The sequence below is a fragment of the Neodiprion fabricii genome, chromosome 6, assembly GCF_021155785.1.
Source record: "Neodiprion fabricii isolate iyNeoFabr1 chromosome 6, iyNeoFabr1.1, whole genome shotgun sequence".
In the NCBI taxonomy this organism is placed as follows: domain Eukaryota; kingdom Metazoa; phylum Arthropoda; class Insecta; order Hymenoptera; family Diprionidae; genus Neodiprion; species Neodiprion fabricii.
This window is the reverse complement of record NC_060244.1, coordinates 24,627,782-24,655,695: the sequence shown is the minus strand read 5'-3', so window position 1 is coordinate 24,655,695 and position 27,914 is coordinate 24,627,782. Positions and strand designations below refer to the sequence as shown.

At 35.1% G+C, this 27,914-nt stretch overlaps 6 protein-coding genes across 7 annotated transcripts in view; 2 read left to right on the top strand and 4 right to left on the bottom strand.

Annotated features, from left to right (window-relative positions):
- Nucleotides 1-11,563, bottom strand: part of LOC124184523 — a 77,138-nt gene extending 65,575 nt beyond the window's left edge. Inside the window, exons 1-2 of the mRNA XM_046574313.1 lie at nucleotides 11,288-11,563; nucleotides 11,039-11,166 (exon numbers count right to left, since the gene is read on the bottom strand). Coding sequence (XP_046430269.1) covers nucleotides 11,039-11,086 — 48 coding nt within the window. The 5' untranslated portion in view covers nucleotides 11,087-11,166; nucleotides 11,288-11,563. The remainder of the gene's footprint in view (nucleotides 1-11,038; nucleotides 11,167-11,287) is intronic.
- Nucleotides 621-8,110, top strand: LOC124184521 (1-phosphatidylinositol 4,5-bisphosphate phosphodiesterase-like). 2 transcript variants are annotated; one of them, XM_046574311.1, is made up of 19 exons: nucleotides 621-831; nucleotides 2,175-2,399; nucleotides 2,507-2,566; nucleotides 2,713-2,850; nucleotides 3,046-3,050; nucleotides 3,774-3,909; nucleotides 3,994-4,094; nucleotides 4,291-4,457; nucleotides 4,552-4,762; nucleotides 4,839-5,097; nucleotides 5,177-5,377; nucleotides 5,473-5,665; nucleotides 5,779-5,936; nucleotides 6,062-6,268; nucleotides 6,375-6,747; nucleotides 6,888-7,037; nucleotides 7,140-7,317; nucleotides 7,477-7,927; nucleotides 8,018-8,110. In XM_046574311.1, the coding sequence occupies exons 2-19, from the start codon at nucleotides 2,229-2,231 to the stop codon at nucleotides 8,084-8,086; spliced, it is 3,228 nt and encodes a 1,075-aa protein (XP_046430267.1). In that variant the 5' UTR covers nucleotides 621-831; nucleotides 2,175-2,228; the 3' UTR covers nucleotides 8,087-8,110. The 2 variants fall into 2 exon arrangements, with proteins under 2 accessions (XP_046430267.1, XP_046430266.1); XM_046574310.1 differs by having other exon boundaries at nucleotides 622-831; nucleotides 3,046-3,125.
- On the bottom strand, nucleotides 9,604-10,523 carry LOC124184524 (39S ribosomal protein L33, mitochondrial). The gene is made up of 3 exons (XM_046574314.1): nucleotides 10,386-10,523; nucleotides 10,031-10,134; nucleotides 9,604-9,891 (listed from the first exon to the last, which is right to left on the bottom strand). The coding sequence occupies exons 1-3, from the start codon at nucleotides 10,424-10,426 to the stop codon at nucleotides 9,842-9,844; spliced, it is 195 nt and encodes a 64-aa protein (XP_046430270.1). The 5' UTR covers nucleotides 10,427-10,523; the 3' UTR covers nucleotides 9,604-9,841.
- A 669-nt stretch (nucleotides 11,564-12,232) lies between the features above and the next one.
- Nucleotides 12,233-15,844, top strand: LOC124185128 (protein crooked neck). Its single transcript, XM_046575559.1, has 13 exons — nucleotides 12,233-12,449; nucleotides 12,602-12,691; nucleotides 12,770-12,930; nucleotides 13,032-13,228; nucleotides 13,344-13,645; nucleotides 13,758-13,872; nucleotides 13,990-14,165; nucleotides 14,249-14,461; nucleotides 14,544-14,690; nucleotides 14,771-14,847; nucleotides 14,975-15,092; nucleotides 15,204-15,464; nucleotides 15,587-15,844. The coding sequence occupies exons 1-13, from the start codon at nucleotides 12,414-12,416 to the stop codon at nucleotides 15,755-15,757; spliced, it is 2,064 nt and encodes a 687-aa protein (XP_046431515.1). The 5' UTR covers nucleotides 12,233-12,413; the 3' UTR covers nucleotides 15,758-15,844.
- On the bottom strand, nucleotides 15,621-18,990 carry LOC124185130 (inositol-tetrakisphosphate 1-kinase-like). The gene is made up of 5 exons (XM_046575563.1): nucleotides 18,695-18,990; nucleotides 18,491-18,589; nucleotides 18,068-18,209; nucleotides 17,764-17,900; nucleotides 15,621-17,665 (listed from the first exon to the last, which is right to left on the bottom strand). Exons 1-5 carry the CDS (start codon nucleotides 18,806-18,808, stop codon nucleotides 17,048-17,050), a joined length of 1,110 nt encoding a protein of 369 aa, XP_046431519.1. The 5' UTR covers nucleotides 18,809-18,990; the 3' UTR covers nucleotides 15,621-17,047.
- A 463-nt stretch (nucleotides 18,991-19,453) lies between these two features.
- LOC124185124 overlaps nucleotides 19,454-27,914 on the bottom strand; it is a 48,079-nt gene continuing 39,618 nt past the window's right edge. The window contains exons 7-13 of the mRNA XM_046575554.1: nucleotides 24,244-27,895; nucleotides 24,117-24,153; nucleotides 22,161-23,940; nucleotides 21,767-21,955; nucleotides 20,380-21,640; nucleotides 19,789-19,977; nucleotides 19,454-19,595 (exon numbers count right to left, since the gene is read on the bottom strand). Of these exons, the coding sequence (XP_046431510.1) occupies nucleotides 19,839-19,977; nucleotides 20,380-21,640; nucleotides 21,767-21,955; nucleotides 22,161-23,940; nucleotides 24,117-24,153; nucleotides 24,244-27,895 (7,058 nt within the window). The 3' untranslated portion in view covers nucleotides 19,454-19,595; nucleotides 19,789-19,838. The remainder of the gene's footprint in view (nucleotides 19,596-19,788; nucleotides 19,978-20,379; nucleotides 21,641-21,766; nucleotides 21,956-22,160; nucleotides 23,941-24,116; nucleotides 24,154-24,243; nucleotides 27,896-27,914) is intronic.

The window sequence follows — 27,914 nt, the reverse complement described above, 5'->3', positions numbered from 1 at the left end:
TCGATTTTAGAACCGCGATTGATTCAATTGAAATTTGCATACCGCACGTGATGTTGTACAAGAAACAATAAATAGTAATGATGTACAATTTGTTGAAGAAATTTATTAAATTGAATATTAAATAAGTTTGTAAACTCCATTAAACCGAGATTGATGTTATTTTACAATTCCCTCGTGAATCCAAAGTAGCATTGTCACAAGATACATTTAAATAATTCGCAACTCGGAAAAGCAATATACTGCATAAATATGCGTAATGTGTATATAGCACGTATATTATACAAGATTGAGATCTAAACAAGACAACTGCATTACCGATCATTGACAAGTGGCTAACTGCTCAACAAATGGCACCTTATCGACACAAGATAAAGAAGAACGGCAACTCGGCGGGTAACGAGATCCGCGTGTCAGAAAAATCCAACAGCGCTAGGCATGCGCACGTTCAATTTAGAGGTCCCAGGGCATAGCGGAACATCAAGCAGTCGATAGTCGATATCAAGCTGAATGTATGTAAGTGCATGCATACGCCAATCGTAGGACGTACAGCAGCCACTTTGTGAATGTATATTAGAAGAATCCACACAGACGCATCAGTCACACGAGCTGTTAGTGCTGCCCAGTGCTGCCTGCCTCGCTGGCTTCGTGGTGTTCGAAGAAATTTTGGTTTCTTTGATTCCTAATTTTGTATCAGAGAACCGAGTGAATTCCCCCCCCTTTTTGTGTTTTCATTCACTCAGGCCAAAATTCGTTAGATCGTTATCGCGTAAAGATATAAAAAATGAAGGGCTTCAACGAGCTATAAAAGTCAATACCAGAGCAGAGGAAGCAGTGAGTGTTCGACACTAATCGACGTCTTTTGTACACGACTTCAATGCAATATTTATTAATTAACGAAAGCGTTTAACAATCGTATATTTTGTCACTTGCTTCGTCCTCGCCTTAAACGTCAAACTCGGGAATAAATCCTCCAGCGAAACAGCATCCTAGGTCAATTCATTCGATTCGTTTATTCTCGCAACGTGCAAAGAAAAATGTGATTCTCTACTTGTTGTTAGATTTCTCACACATCGCAAACACATTTGAATAAACACACGCGCAAACGTTATTCAACCAAAATGTAACCGTTTTGCTGCAGGATATTCACGCTCTTAACATTTAATCAAGTTTCACAAATAATATCAATATTATTGTTGTCTGCGTCTACGCCGTCTGACAGGTCGGAAACAACGATATATGTGCATACACTCATAAGTCGAATCTACTGTGTGCACGCACAGAGTAAACATCGGAATCTAATTTTGGTTTAGAGCTGAGAGATTTTCTATCTTGTACTTATTTTTGTGAACATAATGTGACTGGCTGTAGAAATTAGGGGGGGAGGGGGGAAACTTTGCTATAGAATTGGAGGTCTGATAATTATTGAATAAACGTATTTCTAATCAATTTTTAGGCGTGAAACGATCTTCCTATTTATAAACCAGCTATCAAAACAGCTCTGCAGAGATTATATTCTCCTGCAAACATATGCGAAATCTATTTGTTGATTTTAAAACTATTAAACTGAAACAGAGCAGCTTTATCCGCTGATCTGAATTATTTAAATTATGCTGCAAAACAATATTGTCGAATTTTTTATTAATAATTGCTAACCAGTTGATATAATCTACACTGAAAGGCTATCTTAATGTTTTACCATGCTAATACCATTGATAACTATCCGTATCTCTCGCTGTTAACCATGGAGACAAATATTCGTGCCATGATTATTTGTTATATCTGATAGGTTCTCAAGTCAGACGAGTAGGAATTTGTTACTTCACTTTTATATTATACTTAGCATCAATTCTTTCAACAGTTTTTCTAACAGAAATGATCAAAGGAACTAACGTCAAGTCTGAGCTTTCGGATAAACGCACAGTTCAGATTCTATATATAGCTTTAAGACCTTGACTTCTTTGATATACAAACTTATCTAAATATTATTTTCAATATTTTAAGATGAGGATATGCACAGCGGCAAGACGCAGGGTCAAGAAAAAAAAATTATCCTAATTAATTTATCGTCAAAAGCACTTGATCAAACAAATTATAACACTCGTTTATGCTTTTTACTGTTATTAGATTAAAAAAATGATATAATCGCTGGTGCGTTACCGTCTTCTTTTTTCAAGGATAGAATAGTCTGCGCCTACTCAAGCCCAGGCTTGTAAAACTTGCCAGGAAAAATGACAAAACGGTTCGAATTCAACTGGCAAATTGAAGTGCCGGAACCTTTGCGCACAGGATGCGTCTTCGATAGATGGTCGGAAGAAAAGGATAATACTGAAATAGAGGTGAATTGTTTGTTCAAAGTTGACGAGTATGGATTCTTTATTTACTGGAAAAGCGAGGGAAAGGTGAGAACAAAACATTTTTTTCATCACCGGGAGAACAACAGATTCAAAGTAACTCCACGAATTGTTAGCATAATTCATAAATAACTGATAGAGAATCCTTCCTCTAGGACGGAGATGTTATTGAACTATGTCAAGTCAGCGATGTTAGGGCAGGCGGTATTCCAAAGGTAAAAATTTTACTGTGTTTATTCAAATTTCAACAAACTTTGTACGTTTTATTCGAGGTATCTTATACCTTGACAATATGTGCAGAGTTTAGTGAAAATTGTCCCATATGTTTCAATTGTTTTCATCAATTACGTTATGTAAACAGGATCCAAAGTTATATGACAAACTGGGAGGCAAGCATGAAGATCAATTGGAAGAAAGAAGTCTGACCATTTGTTCAGGTGTAGATTATACGAATATTAACTATCAACACATCGTGTGCCCAGATGCAGCAACTGCAAAGGTGTGATAAATTTGATAATAGAATTCACAGGTCTCTATGTCCAATTTCAACTGTATTGAGAATGACACACCCCGATTTGGTATTATTTTTAGTAAAAAACAGACGAAATAATGTGAAATATCTGGTTATTCTATATGTATTCACATTACTGAAATGATGTAAAAACGATATTTATCATACCGTTTTATGTTACAGACATGGTTGGATGGACTCCGAACAATAACGCACAATGTGAAGGCTAACAATGTTTGTCCGTTAACTTGCCTTAAAAAACAGTATGACCTGATTCTTGTTCATTTAATTTCACTTGATTAAAGATTTTGTGTAACGTTTGATTTTTTTGCTAAACCGATTCACAAAAAAAAAATCTGAAATCACAGATGAAAATTATCAGGGATCGTACGTACCGGAAAAACCGGGAAAACTCAGAGAATTTCTTACAGCAGGGAAAATTCCGGGAAAAGTTAGGAAATTTCGAAAATAAGACTGGAATTTACAGTCTATCAAAGAAATAAACTCGTTCTTACACAAAGTACCATGGATCGTGATGAAAAAAAATTACACTTAAAACTTTGTTTCGTCGTATCACTCCATAGATTCTATGTATATTACCTAATACCAAACCTACTTTCGTTTTCTTCTTACAGAAAATTGTGGGCTATTGTTTGTAAATTGATAGTCATACAGTAAGTTAGTTACTAGGTAATATTGAAGGTATTAAGACTAATGTTAAAAAAAATTGTCAGTAATCAGCGACATATTTTTCGAAAGGTTGCTGGGGAAATCTTGTTTTCAGGCTAGAATGCCTGGAAAAGTCAGGAAATTTCAGATTCCAAAAAGCGTACGAACCTTGATAATTCCTAGTACACATTACGTTACATAAATATTATACTACATGTAATAGAAATTATTCTTTATTACAGCTGGATGAGACTACGAATGTTGGTTGATCCAGTTGGAAAAGTTCCAGTTAAAGTGGTTGCGCGAACATTTGCCTCAGGGAAGACTGAAAAATTGGTGTATCAATGTCTGGCTGATTTAGATTTACCAAGTGGAAAGGTACTGTAAAATCTGTGAATAGCGTCACCTGTATTATTTTCATAAATCAGTTTTGTGCGCAACGATAAAATTATCTCTTCACAGAATGACGTTATAGAGCCAGATGACTTTACATTCGATAAATTTTATGAACTATATCATAAAATATGTCCAAGAAATGATATAGAGGAATTATTTCAATCAATGTGAGTACTGTTTGCAAAAATGATAAGAATTAAATTTTACAGTACCTACTACCAGACCATATATAATTGCATGTAATAGGAATTGGAATAATTGGTAACAATCTTCTGACAATTATTAGAATTTTACTCGAAATTCTTAGGCAGGCCTTGAAATCATTCTATGCTAATGTTTCACCGTTATATTATGTGAATGCAGAACTCAGGGGAAAGCTGATACAATTAATATGGAACAGTTGATAACGTTTTTGAACGAAAAACAAAGAGATCCGACATTGAATGAAATTTTATGCCCACTTTACGACGAGAAGCGAGCAACGGAAATTATTAACGATTATGAAAAGAATGAAGAAGCGCGAGTTAACAGTACGTTTGTTTTTTATTTTACGGTAACACTGAAATTCGTAAATCAGAGAAGATCGACCTGTGTGTAAGCGAACTTGTTGAAACTTAATTACAGAAACAATGACAAAAGATGGTTTCATTCGGTATTTGATGTCCGATGAAAATGCACCTGTATTTCTCGATCGACTTGATATTTACATGGATATGGATCAACCTTTATCCCACTACTACATAAACTCAAGTCATAACACTTATCTAAGCGGAAGACAATTCGGTGGTAAAAGTAGCGTAGAAATGTACAGACAAGTGTTACTTGCTGGATGCAGGTAAATTGATTTTGCTAATAACCCTGACAAATTCTCGTTGGATTTACGCACATATCGATGAAAATTTTTGCTATAGGTGTGTTGAATTGGATTGTTGGGACGGGAAAGGCGAAGACGAAGAGCCAATTATAACTCATGGAAAAGCAATGTGTACAGACATCTTGTTCAGGGATGTTATATATGCAGTGCGCGACACAGCGTTTGTTACTTCCGAATATCCTGTTATACTAAGTTTTGAGAACCACTGTAGTAAAAAGCAACAATATAAATTAGCCAAATACTGTGACGAGATATTGGGAGACTTGTTGTTAAAAGAACCATTGAAAGAATATCCTGTAAGTCCATTAAAGAAGAACCACGAGTACCTGACCTCGCATAGTATTCATCAAACTAATTAATTATATTTGTCATCAGCTGGAACCAGGTGTGAATCTTCCACCACCGAACATGTTGAAGCGAAAGATCCTCATAAAAAATAAGCGATTAAAACCTGAAGTCGAAAAGCACGAACTAGAACTTTTCAAACAAGGCCAATTCGTTATTGAAGATGAAGTTAAAGAAGATGCCAGTGCAATACCAACCACAGCATCTGTCGTAGACCAACAACCTATAAAGGTTGTACTCAATTATTTCCAGTTTTAAACCTATCGAACATAATTCAACATTAAATTTGACATTCGTGTGAAATAATTCAACATGCCATCCCACAGGAAGAAATAGTCGTAGCAGCCGAATCTGTAGTCCCTGTAGGAGTGGTTCTACCAACTCAAGGCAGTGGTAGTGTCGCAGAAAGCTTTGAATTAACACCTTATACCGGCAGTACAACCAATGTTCACCCATGGCTGTCATCAATGGTAAATTACGCTCAGCCAATCAAGTTTCAAGGATTCAGTGTTGCGGAGCGTGAGTTTTTAATTTTTATACTAATTTGTTTGCACTGACGTTGCGACCGTTTGTGCAAAGTAATGTAAATATTTCAATCGCATCGCACTAACGATATTACTATCTTCTTGCAGAAAAGAATATTCATTACAACATGTCGTCGTTTGCCGAGACTGCGGGATTAAATTATTTGAAAACATCTGCGATCGAATTTGTAAATTACAACAAACGGCAAATGAGTAGAATATATCCAAAGGGTACCAGGGCTGATTCTTCCAATTATATGCCTCAGGTGAATACTGTCAATGATTCATTAATTCACTGTATCCAACTAATTATTCACTATCTTTGAATCAAAACAACTGTGCCTGATACATTATATCCACCACCCCAACTGATGACTAAATATTTGCACAGGTGTTCTGGAACGCTGGGTGCCAAATGGTGTCATTGAATTTTCAAACTGCAGACCTTCCGATGCAATTGAACCAGGGAAAGTTTGAGTACAATGGATCCTCTGGTTATTTACTAAAGCCAGATTTTATGAGACGTGCTGACCGTAGTTTTGATCCATTTGCCGAAAGTCCCGTGGACGGAGTCATTGCAACACAGTGCAGCGTACAGGCATGTACATTAGAAACACAAAATAAATCCGGAAATTCACAAAATTATTTTAGATTTTAATATAAGAAATGCAAACTTTAATGTTCCCTTTACATCCCACCGGCAGGTAATTGCTGGACAGTTTTTATCAGACAAAAAGGTCGGTACATACGTGGAAGTGGAAATGTATGGTTTACCGACTGATACAATAAGGAAAGAGTTTCGCACTCGAGTTGTCCAAGCCAACGGATTGAACCCTGTGTACAATGAGGAGCCATTCCTCTTTCGCAAAGTAGTGTTACCCGATTTAGCAGCCTTGCGTTTTGCTGTTTATGATGAATCGAATGGCAAACTATTAGGACAGAGAATCGTTCCTTTGGATGGATTACAGTCCGGTTATCGTCACGTCGCCCTACGCACAGAAGCCAATTTCCCCATGTCTCTTCCCATGCTCTTCTGTAATATAGAACTCAAGATTTACGTTCCCGACGGCTTTCAAGGTGCATCAGTTCAAAGTTTGAATGATCGTTTGTTGCAAAGTATTTTACTTTAGCATAATAATTAGAAGTAAATTTTATACAAAAATTCACCATTTTAACATCTATTTATCTAATCAACATAACTTTTTATGCGAATAAAGACTTTATGGAAGCATTGACTGCACCACGAGTAGATAGAAAGGCGGAAGCAGCCGCACAAACTAAAATGCGCGGGCTTGGTATTGAGGAAAGTGACAATAAGACCAATGTCGAAGCTCCTCTACATCACCATGAAGTAGCAAAGCCTCGGGGTATGTTTAAATTTGACACTTACATCACAAACAATACGGTCTTGATACGTAACCCGAATTTACTGAAAGAATTATATCTAAAACACTTTTATTTCCATACAGAGGAAATGATGTTCGAACCAATCACTGTGGAATCACTGAGACAAGAAAAAGGATACCAGAAAGTTTCCAGGAAGCAACAGAAGGAGTTAGAGTCCATAAAAAAAAGGCATCAGAAGGAAAAAATTACTGTTCAAAAACAGCAGTGCGCAGCAATTGAGAAAATCATCAAAGGAAAAAAGTAAGCGTTACTTTCAAAGATAGATGAAACGGAATTTTAAAAGAACTACAGGTTATAGTCGGAAGGTTCTATCGAGCCTTACTGGTTATCAAACTTGAAAACTAATACTAGTGTACAAGACATGAATCATAATATTTACAATTCTATTCCGATTTACAGTAAATTGGAATTATCGCGTGATCCGAGTGTTCGTAGAGCAGTATCAGAACAAACCGCCCAGTGGTCACGACTAGCAGAAAGACAACGCCGAGAAGAAAAGGAACTTCAACGAACGCATCTTGAAGAACGACGTACCCAACTGCGCAAAATGTGCACGACAGCACAAATTACACAATTGAAACAATTGGCGGCGAGGCACGAGCGCGAACTCAAGGAAATGAATATACGACAAGCGCGATTGTCAGTTGAAAGTATGCGCGAAGTAATGAACGATAAAACACTTAAGACAAGGGGCATCAAGGAGGGAAGACTGAGAGAGAAGCAACAAAATAATACGAAAAAGTTTATGGAAGAAAGAAAAATAGCACAAATTGTTCAAGCCAGAGAAAAAGATAAACTGAAAGTTATTCATGATAAACAACTTGAGGACTTACAAAAAGATATAAATGCGGTAAGAATACAGGCCTGCAATGATGGATTATTTAATAAGTAAAATTTGAAGCGATACCAATAATAATGTTGATAATTCGTGATTTCACAGGTATTGGAAATGTACAAAAATGAAGAAATTGAGTACGAAGTAGGTCCAAAAACTGAGTTCTACGTATGAGTGCTGAACAAACTATTCCGTAAGCGCACTAATTCTATTCGTCGAATACATTCAAATTTCTCATACTATAATATTCACTATTGGAATCGGGATCAAATCTCATAGCAATTATTTCATAGAATGATTGTGTCGTGATTACAGGCACTGTGAATTGAGCTAATGAATCTTTTATTTTCTTATACAATTCTTAGCTTATGGTGCAAACTTTTTTATCATAACTTGTTACTTTATAAATCAAAATAATATGTAAAACTTCTTTGATGAGTCATATAATTTAAGAAAAGTTTATCACGTAGATGATATATGATCTAGTCAAATTTGAAACACCTCAAAAAGATATATTATTCACTCGAATGTCTGAATAAATGTAAGAAATAATCTTGAGTCAGTAGTAAGAAAAGTATTTCAATGCCGGAGTTTCAAAATATACAAAGATTAACGTTAATAATGTTACAATACCGTGCCTCTTTTAAGATACAAACAACATACGTCATACGTACATACATCATACGTACTGTTGTAACTATGATTTTTTCAACAACTAATCATAGTTTTAGTGTTACTGCAAAGGTGCTTGGGACAAATAGATGTATCCTATTACATTTGATTAATTTCAGCGATGTGATGAAATAACAAATATGATTTATTCACAAGTCAAGTTCCTTCATGCCTTGAAAAACGGCCTGTGTTCTTTTTTTTTTCTAGTTTGGAATTTTATTTAAAAGTATTCATAGAGCCTAAATTGTTATTTAATATTTTGGTATATGAACCATTTTCATTTTAGTAAATAGCAGTTAGATTATGTACCTTTTGGTATCTGCATTATCACATTTTCACCAGTTTTGATTTCCCTAACTTATTATCATGATGTTGATAGGCTAAAAATTGGTAAAAACTAAAAAATGTGAGAAATGAAAGGTATGCAATTAACTCTCGCTTTTTCTTTTATAATTTCATAATATCACACAATAAATCGCACAATCGGTACAGTTTCATTATTTTGTTTAGTCACACAGGTTGCAGGGGTTCTTGGATGATTTAAAATTCTCAACATCGTGTTGTAAACATAGGGTTCAATTCTTGATACATTTTGTAGCGTTTTCAGCTTGCATTGTTCCATTGTCTTCTGCTCTAGTCTGTAGCACCGAATCAGTAATTTTACATATGATGACATACGTAACTACTGTTCCGATGCTGCAGAATACAGCAGAACGCTGCAGGCTAAAAACACTATTAATAATCAGTAGCAAATCCAATGTTTTTAGATGCTAATTTATTTTCCGTGATATAGAGTGTGACTAAACCAAACAGATGATCTGTACTTCAACTAGGTTTAACACTTATCGTAATATATATTACATTATCATAATTTTGTTATATTTTTTTTACGAATGTTTTCGAAACCATTTCCCTGTTTCAGCTAGTTGTAAGTAAATTTGTTTCATAGTAAAAATATAATATATTGAGAGTTGAAAGCCAAAAGTAATGTGTATGTAAATAAAAAATCTATATACAAGTCTAGTGAAATGAATATATTGTTTTCAATATGATGTATACATAGATTACTCGGTAGTACGTACATTTGAATAAAATAAATTACACAAAGTTACTTAGTCTGCCAATGTCTTGCAATTGAAACTTCTAAACAACATTGTGGGATTGAAATGACAGAATTCACCGAATTTTAAATATTACATTTTAATTCAATCTTTAATACAACATTTAATATTCCAGCGAACCGCCAGAGAAAAACCATTACATACTGCGTATCTTCTTTTTTTCTCTGTACAAACTTATCCGTTGTACTGAAATAAAAGAAATCGACAAATCATTCATCTGACAAACCGAGGAATTACTGAGCAAGGAAAAAAAGAAGAAAGCCTATTACAGACCAAATTAATTTACAAGACTAAAGGATTAAGAATGTTGAATAAAATCACTTACTATGTGGATCAAATCGCAGTATTTCTAGCTTGTCGGCAAGTCTTTCGCGTATTTTATTAAACGTATGCCCGGTTACAGCGCTTTCCATCTGAACCATAATGAGTCTAAAATTAAAGTGAAATTAGCATCTTTCCTTTTAACTGTAATTATTACACCAGAAATGACATAAAGAATGAGAATAAAAGAACACTAAATGCATAGAAACTAATGAAATGATCTTTAATAGGTCGACGTTTATAAACGAATTACTGTAAAGTGATTAAACAGTGATTCTAACCTATAAATAAACTTCCCAACTGATCACTAATACGATCAATTAACAGTAAATATAAACAATATCAGTCTATGCACTTACTTGCTTTTCGCTTTCTTAAGTAACAAGTTTGTTAAGAACATTTTATTTCGTGAATTCTGACCAAAAATTATTTGGTCACACAATCTCGACACAATACTCGAAGGCGCCGCGATCGACGTTGTATTGCATTCATCCTGATGAACAGAAAATCTGTGCATACAGATGGCATAGCGTACAACTAATTTTCGAGATATTCTGAACAGTAAATGCAGGTCGGTTACCGATTGGCAGTCTACCGTGCCATGCCATAAAACCAGTTGATGATACAAAGAGTATATTTACCATAGCGAAGTGCCCCTGTAGTGATAAAAATTGAGCAAATCACAATTACTGCAGCATTAATTTCTTATTAGCAAACTTTGTACACTTTGAATTGACGGTAAAATATTGTCAATATTATCATAATTTGAGGTCGTTTAAGTACGCAGCATTCCAGCCTGACTTCACGACCAAGATTGACTACAAGTTTTTTGTATCGTTTCATTGTGAGTTAATTTCGGTACTCGACGTTTTTACTTACAGTTTTTATATTTAAAATGTTTTTAGTCCGGATATGTATTTACCGGGATTTACTCTGATTAAACCAAGAAAATCCAAGTTCATCACGATTCCATACGCGCTATAGAATATTAAAATATCAGTTTTGTACTCACAATTAGGAGATGAGATCGGATTTTAGCAGGATCTGTGACCGGTGCCATCTCTGTATAAACAATCGACGATCGACAAACAATCCAGGTGACGCCACAAAAACTTCACGGTCGAATTTTCGCGTGCACTCCTATCGAAAGTATTCATAATTACCAGAGTGAAAGACGTATTGTGCAAAACGTTTGTCATTGCTTTACTTTTCTTAATTCCATACGCGTGATAGAATATTAAAGCATCAGTTTTGTACTCACAATTAGGAGATGCAATCAGATTCTAGCGGGATCTGTGACCGGTGGCATCTCTGGATAAACAATCGACGATCGACAAACAATTCAGGTGACGTCACAAAAACTTAACGGTCGAATTTTCGCGAACACTCCTATTGAAAGTATTCGTCGTTACCAGTGAAAAACGTATTGTGCAAAATAATGGCCATTGTTTTACTTTGTATTTGTGACTCGTTACGTGGTGGGATTCCTACGGTGTATAATCGAGCAACTGACATCGCGAAGGCTCTGCAGCTATTGAAATCTTCCATTTGGAGTTTGGCTCGTTGTGGCGTGAGCTCGGGTAAGATTCGAAATTACTTATTTTACTCATTCCCCGATGTTTTTGTACCCAGTTTTTGCAGTCAAAATGTTCGACACGATCGAGCGCAGTGTTATTTCAAACTGAAATTTGACCGAATTTCGAATCTTTGTAAGAATTATTCTATCATCTAACAATAAGATTTGTTTCTGGACACGTTTCGTTTACCACGGTCTTTAGCGAGAGCGGTATACTCAATTGTCAGCCGTGTTCTGCGAAACTGTTACATGTGCCGTTTCATATATTTTTCAATCTAATTTTTATAAGCGTATTACAATTTCACAATGGACGATATTGGCAAAGCCATTTCGAAAAAATTGAACATACATGATGCAGCGTAATTATACACTTATCTCTAGTCTTTACTCTTCAGGTGTTAATTAATTAATATTTCGGGGATTGATTTTTCATCGGGAAGCTTTATTTTTCCTGGGCTACAGAACAATAGTGATGCAATTACAATTTTGAAAATAAATCAGCACGAGCATTCAGCTCTCCTTGAGTGTGAATTAGGTACGTTAATGTGTTGACTCTTCTTGAAAAGTTATGTTTGAAATTTTTAAGCGATCAAGTGCGTGAATTTTACGCTTAGTGATCTGAGCAGAAACTGCGTACTTTCGATACGTTCTATGATGGACGCGCTCTCACATTTTTACATCGTTCGTGACCGTGTCAACGTTTGTCGGAGCAAGTGTGTGTACTCGAAAAGAATTTGCCAAACAATAATGAAATAATAACACGTTTATGCCATAACTATTGAATTGACATCGTGAAACTAATACGTTCATCATGGAAAAGCCACAGAAAATGCCAAAAGTGGCAAAGGTAAGTTTCCCTATTATTATTTTTCGACTTTAGGTTAGGAAAGAGGTTAGTGTTTACTGCATCTAGAAAATTTCCTGATGCATTTTTCTATCACAAGGGTATAATTGTCAATGTATTAAACCGTGTATTTTGTACATCACCGATGCATCCAGGTAAAAAATAAAGCACCTGCAGAGATTCAAATCACCGCTGAACAGCTGCTCCGGGAGGCTAAGGAAAGAGACTTGGAAATATTACCACCGGTAAGTTGAGTTAAATTACCCTTGATTAAAAAAAGTTGATCAAATAAATTAATAATTTACTTTTTCATGTTCATAAAGCCACCAAAACAAAAAATCTCCGATCCACATGAGTTGGCCGATTACCAGCATCGCAAACGGAAAGCATTCGAGGACAATATACGAAAGAATCGTACGGTAATATCAAACTGGATAAAATACGCACAATGGGAAGAAAGTCAGAAGCAGATACAGAGAGCACGGTAAGCTATAACACATTAGTCGTTTAAAACATTCATGTGATATATGGTGAAATGCTAATGGTTACAAAAATTATTTTTAAACCTGAATGTTTACATTTCAGATCAATATACGAGCGTGCACTGGATGTAGATCATCGAAATATAACACTATGGTTAAAGTATACAGAAATGGAAATGCGGAATCGGCAGGTGAACCATGCCAGGAATTTATGGGACCGCGCTGTGACGATTCTGCCAAGAGCAAATCAATTCTGGTACAAATATACATACATGGAAGAAATGCTGGAAAATATTGCAGGTAATGTCTTGAAGCTTATAATCAGCATACGCAGAGAAATAACTAGATTAAATTTGATAAAGAAATGTGTCACTGTGCATTTGGGTAACCAGATTGGATTTTATTTCATCCTTAGGAGCCCGCCAAGTGTTCGAACGTTGGATGGAATGGGAACCTGATGAACAGGCCTGGCAAACTTATATAAAATTTGAGTTACGATACAAAGAAATAGACCGAGCACGTTATATTTATGAACGTTTTGTTATGGTACATCCCGATGTAAAGCATTGGATAAAATATGCTAGGTTTGAAGAGACTCATGGCTTCTTAAACGGTGCTCGTAATGTATTCGAACGTGCAGTCACTTTCTATGGCGACGAAAGTTTAGATGAAAAACTGTTCGTTGCTTTTGCTAGGTTTGAGGAAGGTCAGAGAGAGGTAAGATTTAAGTTATCTGAATTTGACTTGGCGATATATCAAGAGTGGTCTGTAGAAATAATCAGAAAAATTCACATCAAACGATGTTAATACAAATTTTTGCATGTTTCAGCATGATCGTGCACGAGTCATATATAAGTATGCTTTGGACCACATTCCAAAAGATCGAACTCAAGAAGTATACAAAGCTTACACGATACATGAAAAGAAATATGGTGATCGATCAGGTAATATTTTATTTTTTTTTTCATAATTTTCCATATGCTTTTAGAGAACTCCGCCAATCGAGAAATTTTACATGAAAAATAATTACGGTAGATTTTTAACTATTAATGAATGTACAGGTATTGAAGATGTCATTGTGAGTAAAAGAAAGCATCAGTATGAACAGGAGGTCAAAGAGAATCCATCTAATTATGACGCGTGGTTTGATTATTTACGATTAGTTGAGTCTGAAACTGATATAGACCTTGTCAGGGAAACTTATGAACGTGCAATAGCTAATGTACCACCAACAAAGGTAAATTCAACATTGAACATGAAAAATTATTTTTAACACTCAAATACTTGGTTTAGACTACAACTTTTTATTAATATGCACAGGAAAAACAATATTGGCGAAGATATATTTACTTGTGGATAAATTACGCTTTGTTTGAAGAACTCGAAACTGAGGATATAGAAAGATGTCGTCAAGTATACAGAGCCTGTCTTGAATTAATCCCACACAAGCAGTTCACATTCTCAAAAATATGGCTGCTTTATGCCCACTTTGAAATCAGACAAAAAAATTTACAAGTAGCAAGAAAAATGCTAGTAAGTGAAAAATTTTATTACGAGCATTTTATTATGAATCTAATCGGAGTTTATTTTTCTTATAGTTATCTTTATTCAACAGGGTATGGCTCTGGGTATGTCTCCAAGAGATAAACTATTTCGAGGCTACATAGATTTGGAAATTCAACTTCGAGAGTTCGATAGATGCAGAATATTATACCAGAAGTTTCTTGAATTTGGCCCAGAGAATTGCACTACTTGGATGAAGGTTTGTATTCCTATTTCTCCTTTAGCACGACGTTCAGCAAAACAAGTGCTTGATTAATTAATTTTAAGTATTTGTTTCAGTTTGCAGAACTTGAGACTCTTCTGGGTGATGTTGATCGAGCCCGGGCAATTTATGAATTAGCAGTCACTCAACCGAGGTATGTCATGTGATTACAGTATTTTCACATAGTAATCCACAATATATATCTGTTTATTTTTCATGCGATCACATAGTGTTTCATATTTTGACAAATGCTATAATCCGCTAATTGTTCTCAAAAATAGATTGGACATGCCAGAACTATTATGGAAATCATACATAGATTTCGAAATATCTCAAGAAGAAACAGAAAATGCAAGACAACTATTTGAGAGACTTTTGGAACGTACAATGCACGTTAAAGTAAGTTCCTCTTATTTATATGAATATATTTTATTAAACAATGATAAGCAGCAACGAGAATTTAAATTTCCTGGTACTTGGTTAAATGCTTGACAATCTTTGTTTTGACAGGTATGGATAGCGTATGCCAAGTTTGAATTGGGAAATTATGTGACAGACGATGGTCCGGATAACATAGCATTGGCACGACGTGTCTTTGAGCGAGGTAATGATGCACTGCGGACAAATGGAGATAAAGAAAGTCGTGCATTGCTTTTGGAAGCATGGCGAGACTTTGAAACTGAAAAAGGTGACGAAGATAGTCAGGCGAAAATTATGGATAAAATGCCACGGAGAATCAAAAGACGCAGGCGAATCGTTGGAGATGATGGAGTAAGCGCGTTACTTATTTTTCGAGAAAGAATAATGGTTCTCATTAGATGCAAACAGTTGAATATAATCCTTATTTAGTAATAAGCTGAACTTTATACTACACAATAATTGTTTTTTTACAGGCAGAAGAAGGTTGGGAGGAGGTATTTGATTTTGTTTTTCCAGAAGACGAGTCTCAGAGGCCTAATCTCAAACTATTGGCTTCTGCAAAAGCATGGAAAAAACAAAAAGAAGCTACCCAAGATACGGTTTCAAATGGTACCACAGTATTATCAGAAACGACGCCGAGTTAACCCAATCAAATCGTTTACGATTTTTTATCTCATTGTAAATTTTTCAACTGATTGTGAATCTTGCAATAAAATGTATTTCGAAAGTAACAATTTTTGGTATGTTCAAGTGTGTAATTCACCATAGAAAATTCCCATATCAAATTGTTTTTACGTTTCAGAAAACGTTACTGAAACCTAAAAATTTGCATTCAAATTTTCTATGCCCCTGTACGTTTCAATGTGATTTCCTGTCTGCCACCCGAATCTATACATATTATGAGCAAGGGATCGTATTTTTCGTGTACAGTTTTAGTGAAGAGAGTCATAGACAATATTCAAATCCATAAGTTTTCATTCTTAAAAATCATTTAAATTACATTTATTCGTACGTATTATCAAAATTTATCAGTACATGACGAAATACTATAATACAATAATAGTGTTCCCTATTTCTCGTATCTGAAACAGAGAAATGCTGAGCACGACTCAAAGATTCATGAATTTCATATACAACATACCAATATGGTATTTGACACATATAAAAAAACATTCGCACTCGTACCTTTCGCTTAATTTCCAACATAAATTAATTGGTTATTCGAACAATCAATGTATATAAATTGTTTGAGTTCATGTAAATGGTGGTTCAAACAAGTTTCAAATTATCCATTTATGGTTGGCCATATTTCTTACATCTTGTGATAATTCTATACTGCGCCGACATAATATGAAAGTCCCCTCTTTTTAACAAAGCGAAATAACTTTAAAATAGATTCAGTTTTGGCACCAGTTGAAAAAACTCTGTATTGTTGACTACAATAATATGTAGCTGATGCAAAAAGCACCATTTTTGAGGAACTTCACAAGTTTATTAGTGCAAAATAAAATGCAATGTAAAAAAACTGTAGATGGTCAAGCTATGTTTGATCAAACTACATATCAGCAACGTATGTAAAACAAAGCTTACGATATTAATCTCATAAAAATTTTACAGTTTCACGAGTCATTGCCGCGAAATATTTCCTGAGAACTCTGTAATGTTAAGTGAACGGAACGTTATTTTATAAATCAGGCAACCTGTGCTAAGTTTAAAAACTTGTACAATTTTTACACGAGCACAATGTTTATATAAAACGTATTACTGATATTTATATATTATCTGTAATTTGCGGATCATTGATGTATGTAAGTATAGATCATCGGAGTTTTCATTTTGTCTTAAAATTGTAGCGTGTCAAGTCCTTTTCCTGGTTCTGTACATGACATACAAATGTACATGGGCTATAAAAAAAACTTCGTGCAGCGAACGAACTACGGTATGGCCGAAGAATTATTCTTAGTATCATTAGAAAGTCGTAATTCCTTGAGACTCCGTCTTTTTTCATCGCTTTCAAAACCTGAGTCTAAGTCATCGCTGAGGCACTTGTTTGAGTTGGAGTTACTATTTAGTCTCGCTACCTTTTGATCAATTAGTTTCTTTATGCATTCGATGAGCTGCTCAAAAAAATGTGGGTACCCATCATAGCTTGGGAAAATATTAACATCTATTATTGCATACTTTTTAGTATGGTTTTCGATAACCACATCAATTCCTATCAAAGTAAGACCAAAAGCCTTGTTAATAGTTCTGACAATCCATTGAAAGGTTTCAAAATTTGGTTTGACTGTAAGATTTTTGTCTTCTTCCGATATAATTGACAATTTAGAATTTGAATCACATTTAGAAATGTCAGAAGAGTTAAAGAAAATTGTATTCGATGTCAAACAGTCTTTTGTATAAAAGTTTTTCAGACTAGGACGTTCAACTACGTGAAATTTATCTCCGACTACATATAGTTTGTACAAAATGGCATTATGGTTAATGAAATCTTGCGCGACGCAAGGAACCTGGCAATCTTCCAGGCCATCTTTGTTGAATATCACCATCATCTAAAAAAGTATGAAATACACATATCGTCTTAATGCTGACTCAAAACACGATTACTTGTGCCTGATAAGAACGCAGGGTAAATAGTATTTTTACAGACTTTATGTGCATCCGTTGAACCTTGTGCAAGTAAAGGTTTGCACAAGAATGGAAATTTGACGTTTTTCCTTTTCAAAAGGCTCAGGTTTTCTTCAACATTTGTGGATTTGAACTCAACGAAATTTGGTGCAAATACATCTGAAAAAAGATGAGCAGGTTAAAAAAGAATTAATCGCCTGAGATATAAGTTACATAGTACATGAATGGTAGTGTAAATTTGCAGAGTAATGAACTTCTATAAAAACAGAAAAGAGCTATGCTTAACGATGACAAGTTAACGGTAATAAAATTTCTATATGTGTTACCATCGTGTTGTAGAGCGTTTCTCATTATTTTATAGCACTTATGCCTGTTCTGTAAATTGTTCACATTTTCCAGAGGATCTATTACGATCATTTCTGAACGTTTCTTAATGAATTCTTGTATCCTTGAGATGATCGTCTTTGCCTTTTATGAAAAATTCGTTAATTAAGAATTTAGTCATCGATTCTTTCGGTGGAATTTGAAAATGAAAAATAATGCACAAATTCCTTAACAAGAAAAAGCTACAAAGTGGAACTCTGATTTTGAATAAATTTTTGTCATTTAATACTGTGCGTTCAACGTTCCGATGAGGATATAGAAATTCTGCACCTCTATACTTTGTATGCAGTAAAATATTTTTCATTTCTGGGCAACGACAAAATTCTTCTACGATATGATACGTCGCAGGATTATGAGTGACTCACATTTTGGTCGCCATGTTCAGCTATTGCAAGAGTGTTTGTTAATTTATGCACGAAAACATCCACGCGTCCCTGATTCTTGATATTTGGGTTAAGATCAACCTAGAAATTAATCATAGGGGACTTGTTATCATTTCGGATTGTCAAAAATTGTAAACAGGATTCTAACCTGCAAATTTGGAAACTTTTAATGTGTCGACTGCTTACCATTCTCAATGTGAATCCATTCTTGGCACATACTCTCTCAAACTCAGACCAGTTTAATTTCTGACGTTTCTTTTCGGATATCCAAAAACCAATGACTTTACGGTCGTCGCACATTTTCAATAATGCCGTATGTATACCTGAATTATACTTCCAATCTGGCTCCAGGCTTTGTAAGTTTACCTCATTTTATTGTACGCCTACCGGGTCGTCTGAAACATTTATCGCATTTATTTTACGATACTGGATATCCTTAGATAGCACAAATCACAACACATGGAAAGTTTAACAAGTGGTGCCATGCCTTTGTAACTAACAGGTTAGGTTAGGTGATGTCAAATGTCCATAATTAGAACTTCCATTTACTCGTGTTTGTTTATCCGGCATTCCAACGCGATCGGAGACACTGATAACTTTGAAAAATAGGTACAATATTTTGAGTTCTCGGAACAATTTATAATTTCATAAACAGAACTCTTACCTGAATATAAATAAATATATCGAAAAGAATAATTTCAGAAGTTAAATAATTTTATTATACTGTTTCCTACAATCGGTGGTATGAACATTTTACAGAGAACTACATCGTTGACGAAAGAATTTAATCTTTAGCCAATGACTACGTTTAGACAAAGAATAAGAGGTATATAATACAGTGTTGATAATTTATATCTAGCTCAAATTTTGCACACTTAACTTACACAATCTATCGACGGTTTACTATTGAGGTATTACATTTTCATAATATGATGAATACAAGGTTCATTTTTACTACGTGCAGTCTCAGAAAGTACCATTACAATCTATTCTAATAGCTCATCTAGCCATGCATTGTGATCTATGATATACTGGAGGAAACATCCGTTTCCATGTCTTTAATCTCCGTCACAATTTCTCCTGGTGACTGAAACAAACAAATATATGATTATCGCTATACCAAATTATAATATTTACACACTTGTAGTTGTCAATGAACCCTTACAACGTTTTAAAGAACATTATGGGAGAGATGCAAAGAAATTAACCATATCAGAATACTAGCAAGATAGACGGTTTGAAAAAATATAGAACATATAGATTATATTTTCTAATATTACCTTGCATGTAGCGTATGTTGAGTCGAGAATGCTCTTGGTCACAAGTATCGTCAAACCTTCTGGATCTTTGAAAGTTCTGCCTTTGGTTGTACAACTCGGTGTGGAGATTCTGACTTCACCCATAGAATACGAGCACGAGCTCGGCCAATTGATTTCACCTTCGGAATATGTGTCAAGTGAATCTTGATTCTGTAATTGTGAATAAGATTCTATTAACTTTACTTCAAAATGATATTGAGGACTTTTAACAGTGATCCTTTTCAAGGGTAATTGTTTTTATAATTATACAATGACAGTATTAGGCATGGACTGAATACAATATTAATTGCTATACTATTAAAATCCAACAGAATATATTTTGGAATAGATTGTCAAAGTACCCATTGTTTACTGGCGGTTTTATCATAAATGACCAAATTTTTTTTCTCATGTGCATTTTTCCTTAAAATCTGCCGATTCTTTATAATGTCACTGCTCTCCAATTCTGGGGTAATTTGTGATGTGAGATTGGACTTTGAGTACAGCTGTTCAGAATGGTCTCTAGAGTGTTGACATTCTTTAGATACTACGTCATATTCATCATTGATATACCTTATCTTCATGTCTTCAAGCTTAGTTTTGCCTAGAAAATGGTCAATGATCTCTGGTCTATTGCTGTATTCAGCACCATCAGAATGTTGAAAGTCAGAACATTTCCCTGCATGTCCTTTTTTTTTATTCTTACTAATAATTGCACAGCTATTTTTTTCATTCATCAAATTAACGCATCTATTTGTCACCAAAGACTCGCAATTTTCAGTAGCTGAATATAAATTGCATGTCTTAACTGTATCGCTTTCCTTGTCCGGGAAATTTGGTAGATTTTTATCCGTGAACCCGTCATCAGTACTCATACTTATTGAGCTCTCAGGATTCGACTTACTTTGCATCATTACATTTTCATCTTTATCAATAATTTTTTCTACAATTCCGTTGGCCACATATTTGAAGGGCTTCGATCTAACAGCATAGACGCTATCAGACTTACCGATAGATTGATTTTCATCATCTTTATCTTGCATTACTGCATAAAGCATTTTTGCAGAATTAAAACCAGATTCAGACTCATTTTCAAGAGATTTAGGTTGCGGTTGTGTTGTTGGTGTAATTGTATTATGTGCGTTTGTAGCTGAACCACTTTTATCATCACGGTTGCTGAACTTTGTTAGGTTGCGCAACGATTTCGGATTTTCCGTGTCAACTACTCTATAATCCAAACAAAAAAGCATAGGTTCGTCTAATGGTGATCGCACATGTAAAAATTCACCAGGCTCTAAATCGCAACTTTCAAATGATTTAGTTAAATTGTCATCGTGCTCGCCTGGCCTTTCATTCAATATTTTTGAACAAACAGCATCGGCATCCATACCTCGTCTACTGTTATGCAACTTGGATACATGCTTATCATTGGATCTCCCTGGTGTTGGCGTTTTTTGAGCAGTGTTCATTACTGTTGATTGCAATGTGTCCATTGAATGATCTGATGATGATTCTTCTCTTCCGCGGCTATGTTTCAGAGATGCTAAATATTCTCTCGTTTTTGGATCATTCAAATCAATTGATGACGCAGTATTTTGTTTATTGAAAACTGAATATCTTCTGTCTGATTCTGATTTACTGAAATTTCCAGAGACAAGGGGATCTGCAGGTCTTATTTTCAAGCGCTCTAATTTTGTAGATGGATGCATGTCAGCAACATCTCGTACAACATTTGGAACACTAAGGCTCTTTCTATTCTTAATTATGCATTGTAACTTTTCATCCGATTCTTCGTATTGTACACTATCTTGATGAGGGTCATTTGTACTATATCCTAGAAAATATTTAGAAACTTGAGTTAGAAATACTCTCTCTTAGTTTTTCACACAACCATAATCGATCAATCGTATAGTTATATAACTTCCAGAAAATCCTTCCAGAAAAAAAATATAATTCGTACTCGGCCTAGCTCCTTCGACCAGTTTGCCTCCATTTTCTTTTTTAGCCTGGCCGACATCAGTATGCGACTCTGAATCTTCATATATTATTTCTAGTTTTTCTATTTCCACTCTTAAGCAATCCTTGACTTTCTTCAATTCTTGAAGAAGTGGTTTAACAATTGGCAGTTTCACATTTGGCATGTTATTTTCTAATCATGTGGGAACAAAGAATATAATTATAAACACTTGATGCACAAATAGCAAGTTATTGAAGTAGGCGCGGTACAATAGTGAAATAATTATACAAAATCGTATATTAGCATCGTGGTATTCATTTTTTCAAAACTGACTTATTTAATAATCGAAATGAAGCAAATAAACTTATAATATATTTATAATTGCAAAACGTCTAACCTTTTATAAATTTTTCCAATATGGCATTAATGTTAACTGAATTGGTTTGCAACGATTGTTCACAATGAGGGTCCTGCGAACAAATTTTATGACAGATTTCCTCATTTGGACAATCTTGTTGACAATGAAACCTTGAATCGTATGATTTTGGTGATGACTGAGGACATATTTCAAGACAATCGCTATCATTTGTGCACAAATCTTCGCATTCGTGCAATTTCTCACAGAAGCGAGTCATGGAACTTCTTTCGTATGTTGGAGCAAACGCCACACTTGATTGTCTATTACTAGTTGAATTCTGCACCCTATCACCTGGGTAATTAATTTGACAATCTTGATGTTTAACACGATTCGAACCACTTCTGGCATTAGTAAGTTCAATATCTTTGCCAATACTTTTGTCAACACAATTGACATGTTGAGCAATATTGTAGTTTGATTGGATTAAATCTTCTTGAGACTGCTTTTCTCGCTGACTGAGATTGCAAACTGAAAGATGGTTTCGATCGGTTATTCCGGTGTTTTTAGTGTTAAAATTCTTATTTAATTTTTCTTTAATTATATTCTGCTCTAAACAATTTGGTTTTGCAATAAAAAATGTATGGTCCAATTCATTTAATGGTTGAAGCACTATAATAGTGGCATCGTCGAACAGTTTTTCACATACTGCTTTTGGTACTGAAACTACTCCTACTTCTGGATCAGTCCTCAAGTGAATAGCTTCATGTTTGTGAGAATCATTATGTGTCGTTAACGTTTGCAATTCCTTTGTGGAAAAATCTTTTATTTCTGTGGATGTCATAACTGTACAGTTTATATTACCCGTTCTCTCACAGTTGGTAATTCTATAGTTTTCTGTTGAATTCCGTGTCGCCAAATCATGCTTACTGGATTCTATCGTGCTTGTTGTTTTATCTATTGGTCCATTGACTCTATCAATTTCTGTATGCTTATCTAACTTTCTTGGTAAAAGCCCTCTCGGTTCTTGAGCAATTGTTTCTCCTGTACACAAAGATTCTGTAACTTTACATGGAATGAGGCTTCTATATTTTCCCATGTCGTACATTTCTGTACTCTTGCATATGGTGACGTGTGGTATGATGTTTTCTGTATTCTGCACTTTATCTTCCACTTTTGAATTACCTGCAGTGGAAGCAGCATCTTGTAAAATTTTTTTAATTGCTGTTGTTTTGCAATTAATTGACCCGTTGTTGTTATTGAAACAACTCAACATGCTAGAGTGTGGCTTTAATTTTGATTGTCGCATCTTCGGAACTGCATCTTTTTGGTCAGTCAGGTTTTCGTTCATTTTTCGTATTCCTTGACAATAATCTCTATTTTTAACATGAGCTTTCTTGCTTGATTCTAATGGCATAGAAGATAATTCTTTTAGGGCAGAATTCGATATCGTTGAGAACGTAAGTTTATCAGCGTTTTGTTCCAGGAATTTAAAACAATTCTCATGACGCGGGGACAATGCACTTTTGGATAGCTTTTCTTTCTCGATATTCCTTTTCATCATTATTTCCTTACATCTTGTGCAATTTATCACGCAATTCGTACAATCAAGGCAATTGCACGTTCCAACAAGTTGTATACACAAGGCACAATCATTTTTCGAATTAGATTTCTCTGAATCGCTACTTTGTGTCTTTTCAACGCACTTTCTTGAACCTTTTTTAATATCACGAGATACTTTTTTATCCCCTTTAACTTTCTTTTTGAACGAATTCGATTTCTTGCTGTTTGTTCTACTTGAATCTACCGCTTTTTTCATATGCTGTGAATAAATATCAATAAATTTATAAGTAATGTTTAATTTCATCTTGACTAAAAAAATTCGAGATTTATTGTACATGACAGACTATCAATCAAAATGTTTGCCACACCGATCATTGAATATAATTCGCTTACATCTAATCATATGAGAGATGAATCGAAACCATGTCTACTTACACTTTTTGAGGTGACAGCTAATTTTGATGGTTTGGACCTGCAACAGATAAAGTCAGTAATTTGTCGGAACAACACGAGGCGTTTGCTTACATATAGTGTTCATTCAACAAGCATGTAATACCCTTACCTTTTATTGCTTGTTCCTGCATTTGTTACAGTCATCAAGTTTGGATTATTGCGAGCAGTCTTTGGTTGTAAATCCATTATTTGATCGTGATTGTAATTGGCTTGAATTTGCGAAACAGCTAGTTTATTAACTGGGTTTACCAATGATTGACTGACGACATGACGTATCTCTGTTTTTGAAACTTCATGGCTGTCGCATGTTTTACATTTACACATGATATTTCTATCATTCATTTGACGATTTCCACTTGAATTTGTACTAGCCGTTATTAGATCATCAGACCTTTTCAACGTTGTTTTAGTCTTATTAGTCACCGTTGACGACTGCGTAGCACCTGCATTCGAATTCATTTTTGTCCGCATCCCTTGGGACGGAGAATTGGTGCATAAACCATTTTGGCAGTTTCTTTTTATTTGCATTCCCATAGTTTTACCTGTTGATTCATTGTTCAAAGTAATGCTAGTAAAATCTCCCACATCGGATAGATTGTCAATTTTGCTATTCGATTCATTATCGTACGGGATTAAGAAGCTAATATCCTTGTCGGTGCAGTTATCGCTGTCGTGTTTTTTTGAAACTGTATTAACAGAAGTTGAGTTTTCGATAATATCATGCGGATCACTTTTATTCTTTGGTGTGATTTCATTAGTACAGCAAGTCTCTTTGCCCAAAGATTTTACTTCTACTCTTTGGTAATCGTCCTGTAACTCTGCTCCAATTTCAGAAAATCTTTTCTGACTTGAACTATTGCAAGTTATGCCTAATGACGGTTCAGATATACAAGATTTATTTTCCAGAATTGAGCCAGGTATTTTCACCCGATCGTTCTTAGTATTTTCGTTGCTCACTGGTTGGTTTTGTAATTCAACTTCAAGAGCTTTATCAACGTGGCTATTGGCACTATCATGTGAATACGCATAATATTCATTAACGTTTAACTTCAAATTTGTCTCTCGCTCTGCTGGATCCCAGCTCTTATTTACCTGATTAGGACTATGATGCAGAACAGCTGGGTCATCATTTCTACTATCGGTATCTATATTTGTTGCTGCCATAGCACCTTTGCAGCCAATAGAATTTTTTAAATCATTGATTGTATCATGGTTCTGTACAAAGTCTGGTATATCCCCAGTCGAAGAATTATCTCTACTTCGTTCTCTCAGTATTATCAAAAGCTGCTCAATGATATTAGGATGCACTGCCGCATCTTCCAAGTTTCTCACTATGTTGTTAATAGAGTGAATTTCCATTCCATTCAAAATAGAAATGACAAACCGATTCATAAAATGCGAAGAATTTTTCATAGCATCAAGAATTTTGTTGAATACTTGCAGCTCTACTTGTTTGGTGTGTGCAACACCTCCTTCCACCATCAACTTGTCATCTGGATGATTATCCGATACCTTGAAGTTATTACTATATCCAGATATTAATACTGGACACTTATACAAATTAATGTCTGAAGTCCGATCGCTATGAATATCATAATTAGAGTGGCGATGTAGCTTTGCATCTTTATCGCAAGCACTTTCTAAATTTAAATATGCAGAAAATGGGCTTCTTAAGGCAGACTGCGATAGCGAGCTCTTCTTATCTAATGTCATTCCAATCGACATTGGTGCTGCAAGTGGTTCAGTTATACAATATTGAACATCCATAAATTGGGTCGCACCTGGTTTTCGTTTATTTTTTGCAACTCTGTGCTGTGCTGGTGCAAATTGTGGACTGTTATTCATTGAAATTTCAGGTTGGGCAGTTGTTATTATTTGAGAATTACTCGCATCGTCTACAACATCAAAATGTACAGAACTACTTTCTTCAATGACGTCCGATAGATTTCGCTGTTTTATAAGATTTCTATTACATGCCGTTTCACGTTCATTTCTTGCTGACTTCTGGTCGGTACAAACTGAATTATTTTCACTGCTACTTTCTGTATCATCCCGTAATGAAAGGTTGGGCGAATCTTCGTGTTCTGGAATGTTATCCTTTCCCTTTATTTGTTGGTGTATTTTCGTAGTTCGTATTTTATTAGAGCACGGCATAATTCGGATGGGGAATTGGTCTGTAGAAAATGTTTCTTGAGCAGAATGAAACGGTGGTGACGTTTTCTTCGAGCTAGAAGATACCAAATTGGATGTAGATTTGATAGAACTCTCTTCATATATCTCACCGACTACAGGTGGAGATGAAATCTGATCGGAAGAAGATCGGGCATTTTTCATTATATGATGTGATATTAGTTGCGACAATTTTTCGGTACCTTGGCAAATGGCTGCCATGGATTCTCGGTACATATTCAAAATCGCATCAACATCTGACACACAAGGTTCTGGTAAATTCAAATTTTCCAGACTAACTTGCTGTTGTTTAGAAGTCAAGTTCAATGGGATTTTTTCCTGTTCAGAAGTATTGTCTTTTGGGAATTGACTGTGGGGTGCCGGAGACTTGGCATCTTTAGTGAATGTTTTTGGTCGACTGGTTTTGATGTTCGATGTTGGTGGATCTCCATTTGTTGTTGTAGTTTTGGGTTTGTTATTTTTATTTGCTACTTGTCGATTCTTTATCTGTTTTTGCTCAGGAATTAATTTCATCTGTTTTGGAGCTGTCACAGTCTCTTCGTTGTTTGCTTCAGTTCTAATATTCTTAGTTATCTTATTATTAGTATTACGTTCATTTTGTTTTGAAGGTCCATGCTTATTTTGTGAACTTGAACCCGAAGGTTTATGATTATCCTGTGCAAACTTGGACTGACCATCTGAACCATAAAACATTTTAACAAAATCATCAATCGCCTCTTGACAAATCTTAGAGTCAGTAGATATTTTAGAACTGGCATTCTGATTAAAGGTGCAAAGCTTCTCCAATGCTACTTTGAATTTTTCAGGCTCCATTATTGATTTTGGTTCAAGAACACCTTCATCTGCGATACAACGGTTTTTATCCTTGCATATCTGTGTGCACTCTGCTGGAACAATACCGGTATCTTTTACATCAAACCTGATCTTCTGTATATTGGCTATTGTTTCTAACGCCTCTTTCAACCTTTGTTTTTCTCTATGTACAACATCGCTCTCGCATTTCCTTGAACATGAACCAGTCTCGCATTCGTCAGTACAGATTTGCGTACGTTGTGTATAATTTTTATCCGAACGTATGTGAGTGAGTTCCAAATTTGACAATATCTCGACGTGATCCTGGGAAACATACGGCGGTTCTGTCTCTTTTTGCTCATTATCCGTTTTAAACTCTGAGTCTGTTATGGGAACTTCCTGATAGAAAGGAGTTGTAACTGGAGTTAAATTTATACTGACGGACTTTTTTAAATTTCCGTTTTCTTTCAAACCATATACCAGCTCATTTGTTGTTTTCGGTGCAGTTACTTTTTCATTATTGGTTGGTGAGATTTTCAGCTTAACATTGTCAACAAGTGCGCTGTCAATGGATACTCTGTTTTTGGTACTACTCAAGTCCAATTGGCTGCGATTTTCATTCTCATTATTATCATTATTATTAACATTAGTAGTATTAGTAATGAAAGTTTGCCCCGTTTCGGTCGTATCTTTGTTTGCGTGACTAGATTTAGTTTGATCCTGTGGAACATTACTGCCAACATTGTCATCATTTTCTGGATTTACTGATTTTTGGACATAGTTGTAATTTGTCGATCG

Bases quoted from the DNA above. Each gene is read 5' to 3' on its own strand.
- LOC124184521 (XM_046574310.1), top strand. From the start codon at position 2,229: ATGACAAAACGGTTCGAATTCAACTGGCAAATTGAAGTGCCGGAACCT. The intron at 3,910-3,993 runs GTACTGTAAAAT...ATCTCTTCACAG, and splicing joins TAGATTTACCAAGTGGAAAG to AATGACGTTATAGAGCCAGA. The intron at 5,666-5,778 runs GTGAGTTTTTAA...ATCTTCTTGCAG, and splicing joins AGGATTCAGTGTTGCGGAGC to AAAAGAATATTCATTACAAC.
- LOC124184524 (XM_046574314.1), bottom strand. From the start codon at position 10,426: ATGTTCTTAACAAACTTGTTACTTAAGAAAGCGAAAAGCAA. The intron at 10,135-10,385 runs GTAAGTGCATAG...CTTTAATTTTAG, and splicing joins CTTAAGAAAGCGAAAAGCAA to ACTCATTATGGTTCAGATGG. The intron at 9,892-10,030 runs GTAAGTGATTTT...CTTTTATTTCAG, and splicing joins ACTGCGATTTGATCCACATA to TACAACGGATAAGTTTGTAC.
- LOC124185130 (XM_046575563.1), bottom strand. From the start codon at position 18,808: ATGTGCGACGACCGTAAAGTCATTGGTTTTTGGATATCCGAAAAGAAA. The intron at 18,590-18,694 runs GTAAGCAGTCGA...ATTAATTTCTAG, and splicing joins ATGGATTCACATTGAGAATG to GTTGATCTTAACCCAAATAT. The intron at 17,901-18,067 runs GTAACACATATA...ATCTTTTTTCAG, and splicing joins AAACGCTCTACAACACGATG to ATGTATTTGCACCAAATTTC.
- LOC124185128 (XM_046575559.1), top strand. From the start codon at position 12,414: ATGGAAAAGCCACAGAAAATGCCAAAAGTGGCAAAG. The intron at 13,646-13,757 runs GTAAGATTTAAG...TGCATGTTTCAG, and splicing joins TTGAGGAAGGTCAGAGAGAG to CATGATCGTGCACGAGTCAT. The intron at 14,691-14,770 runs GTTTGTATTCCT...TATTTGTTTCAG, and splicing joins ATTGCACTACTTGGATGAAG to TTTGCAGAACTTGAGACTCT.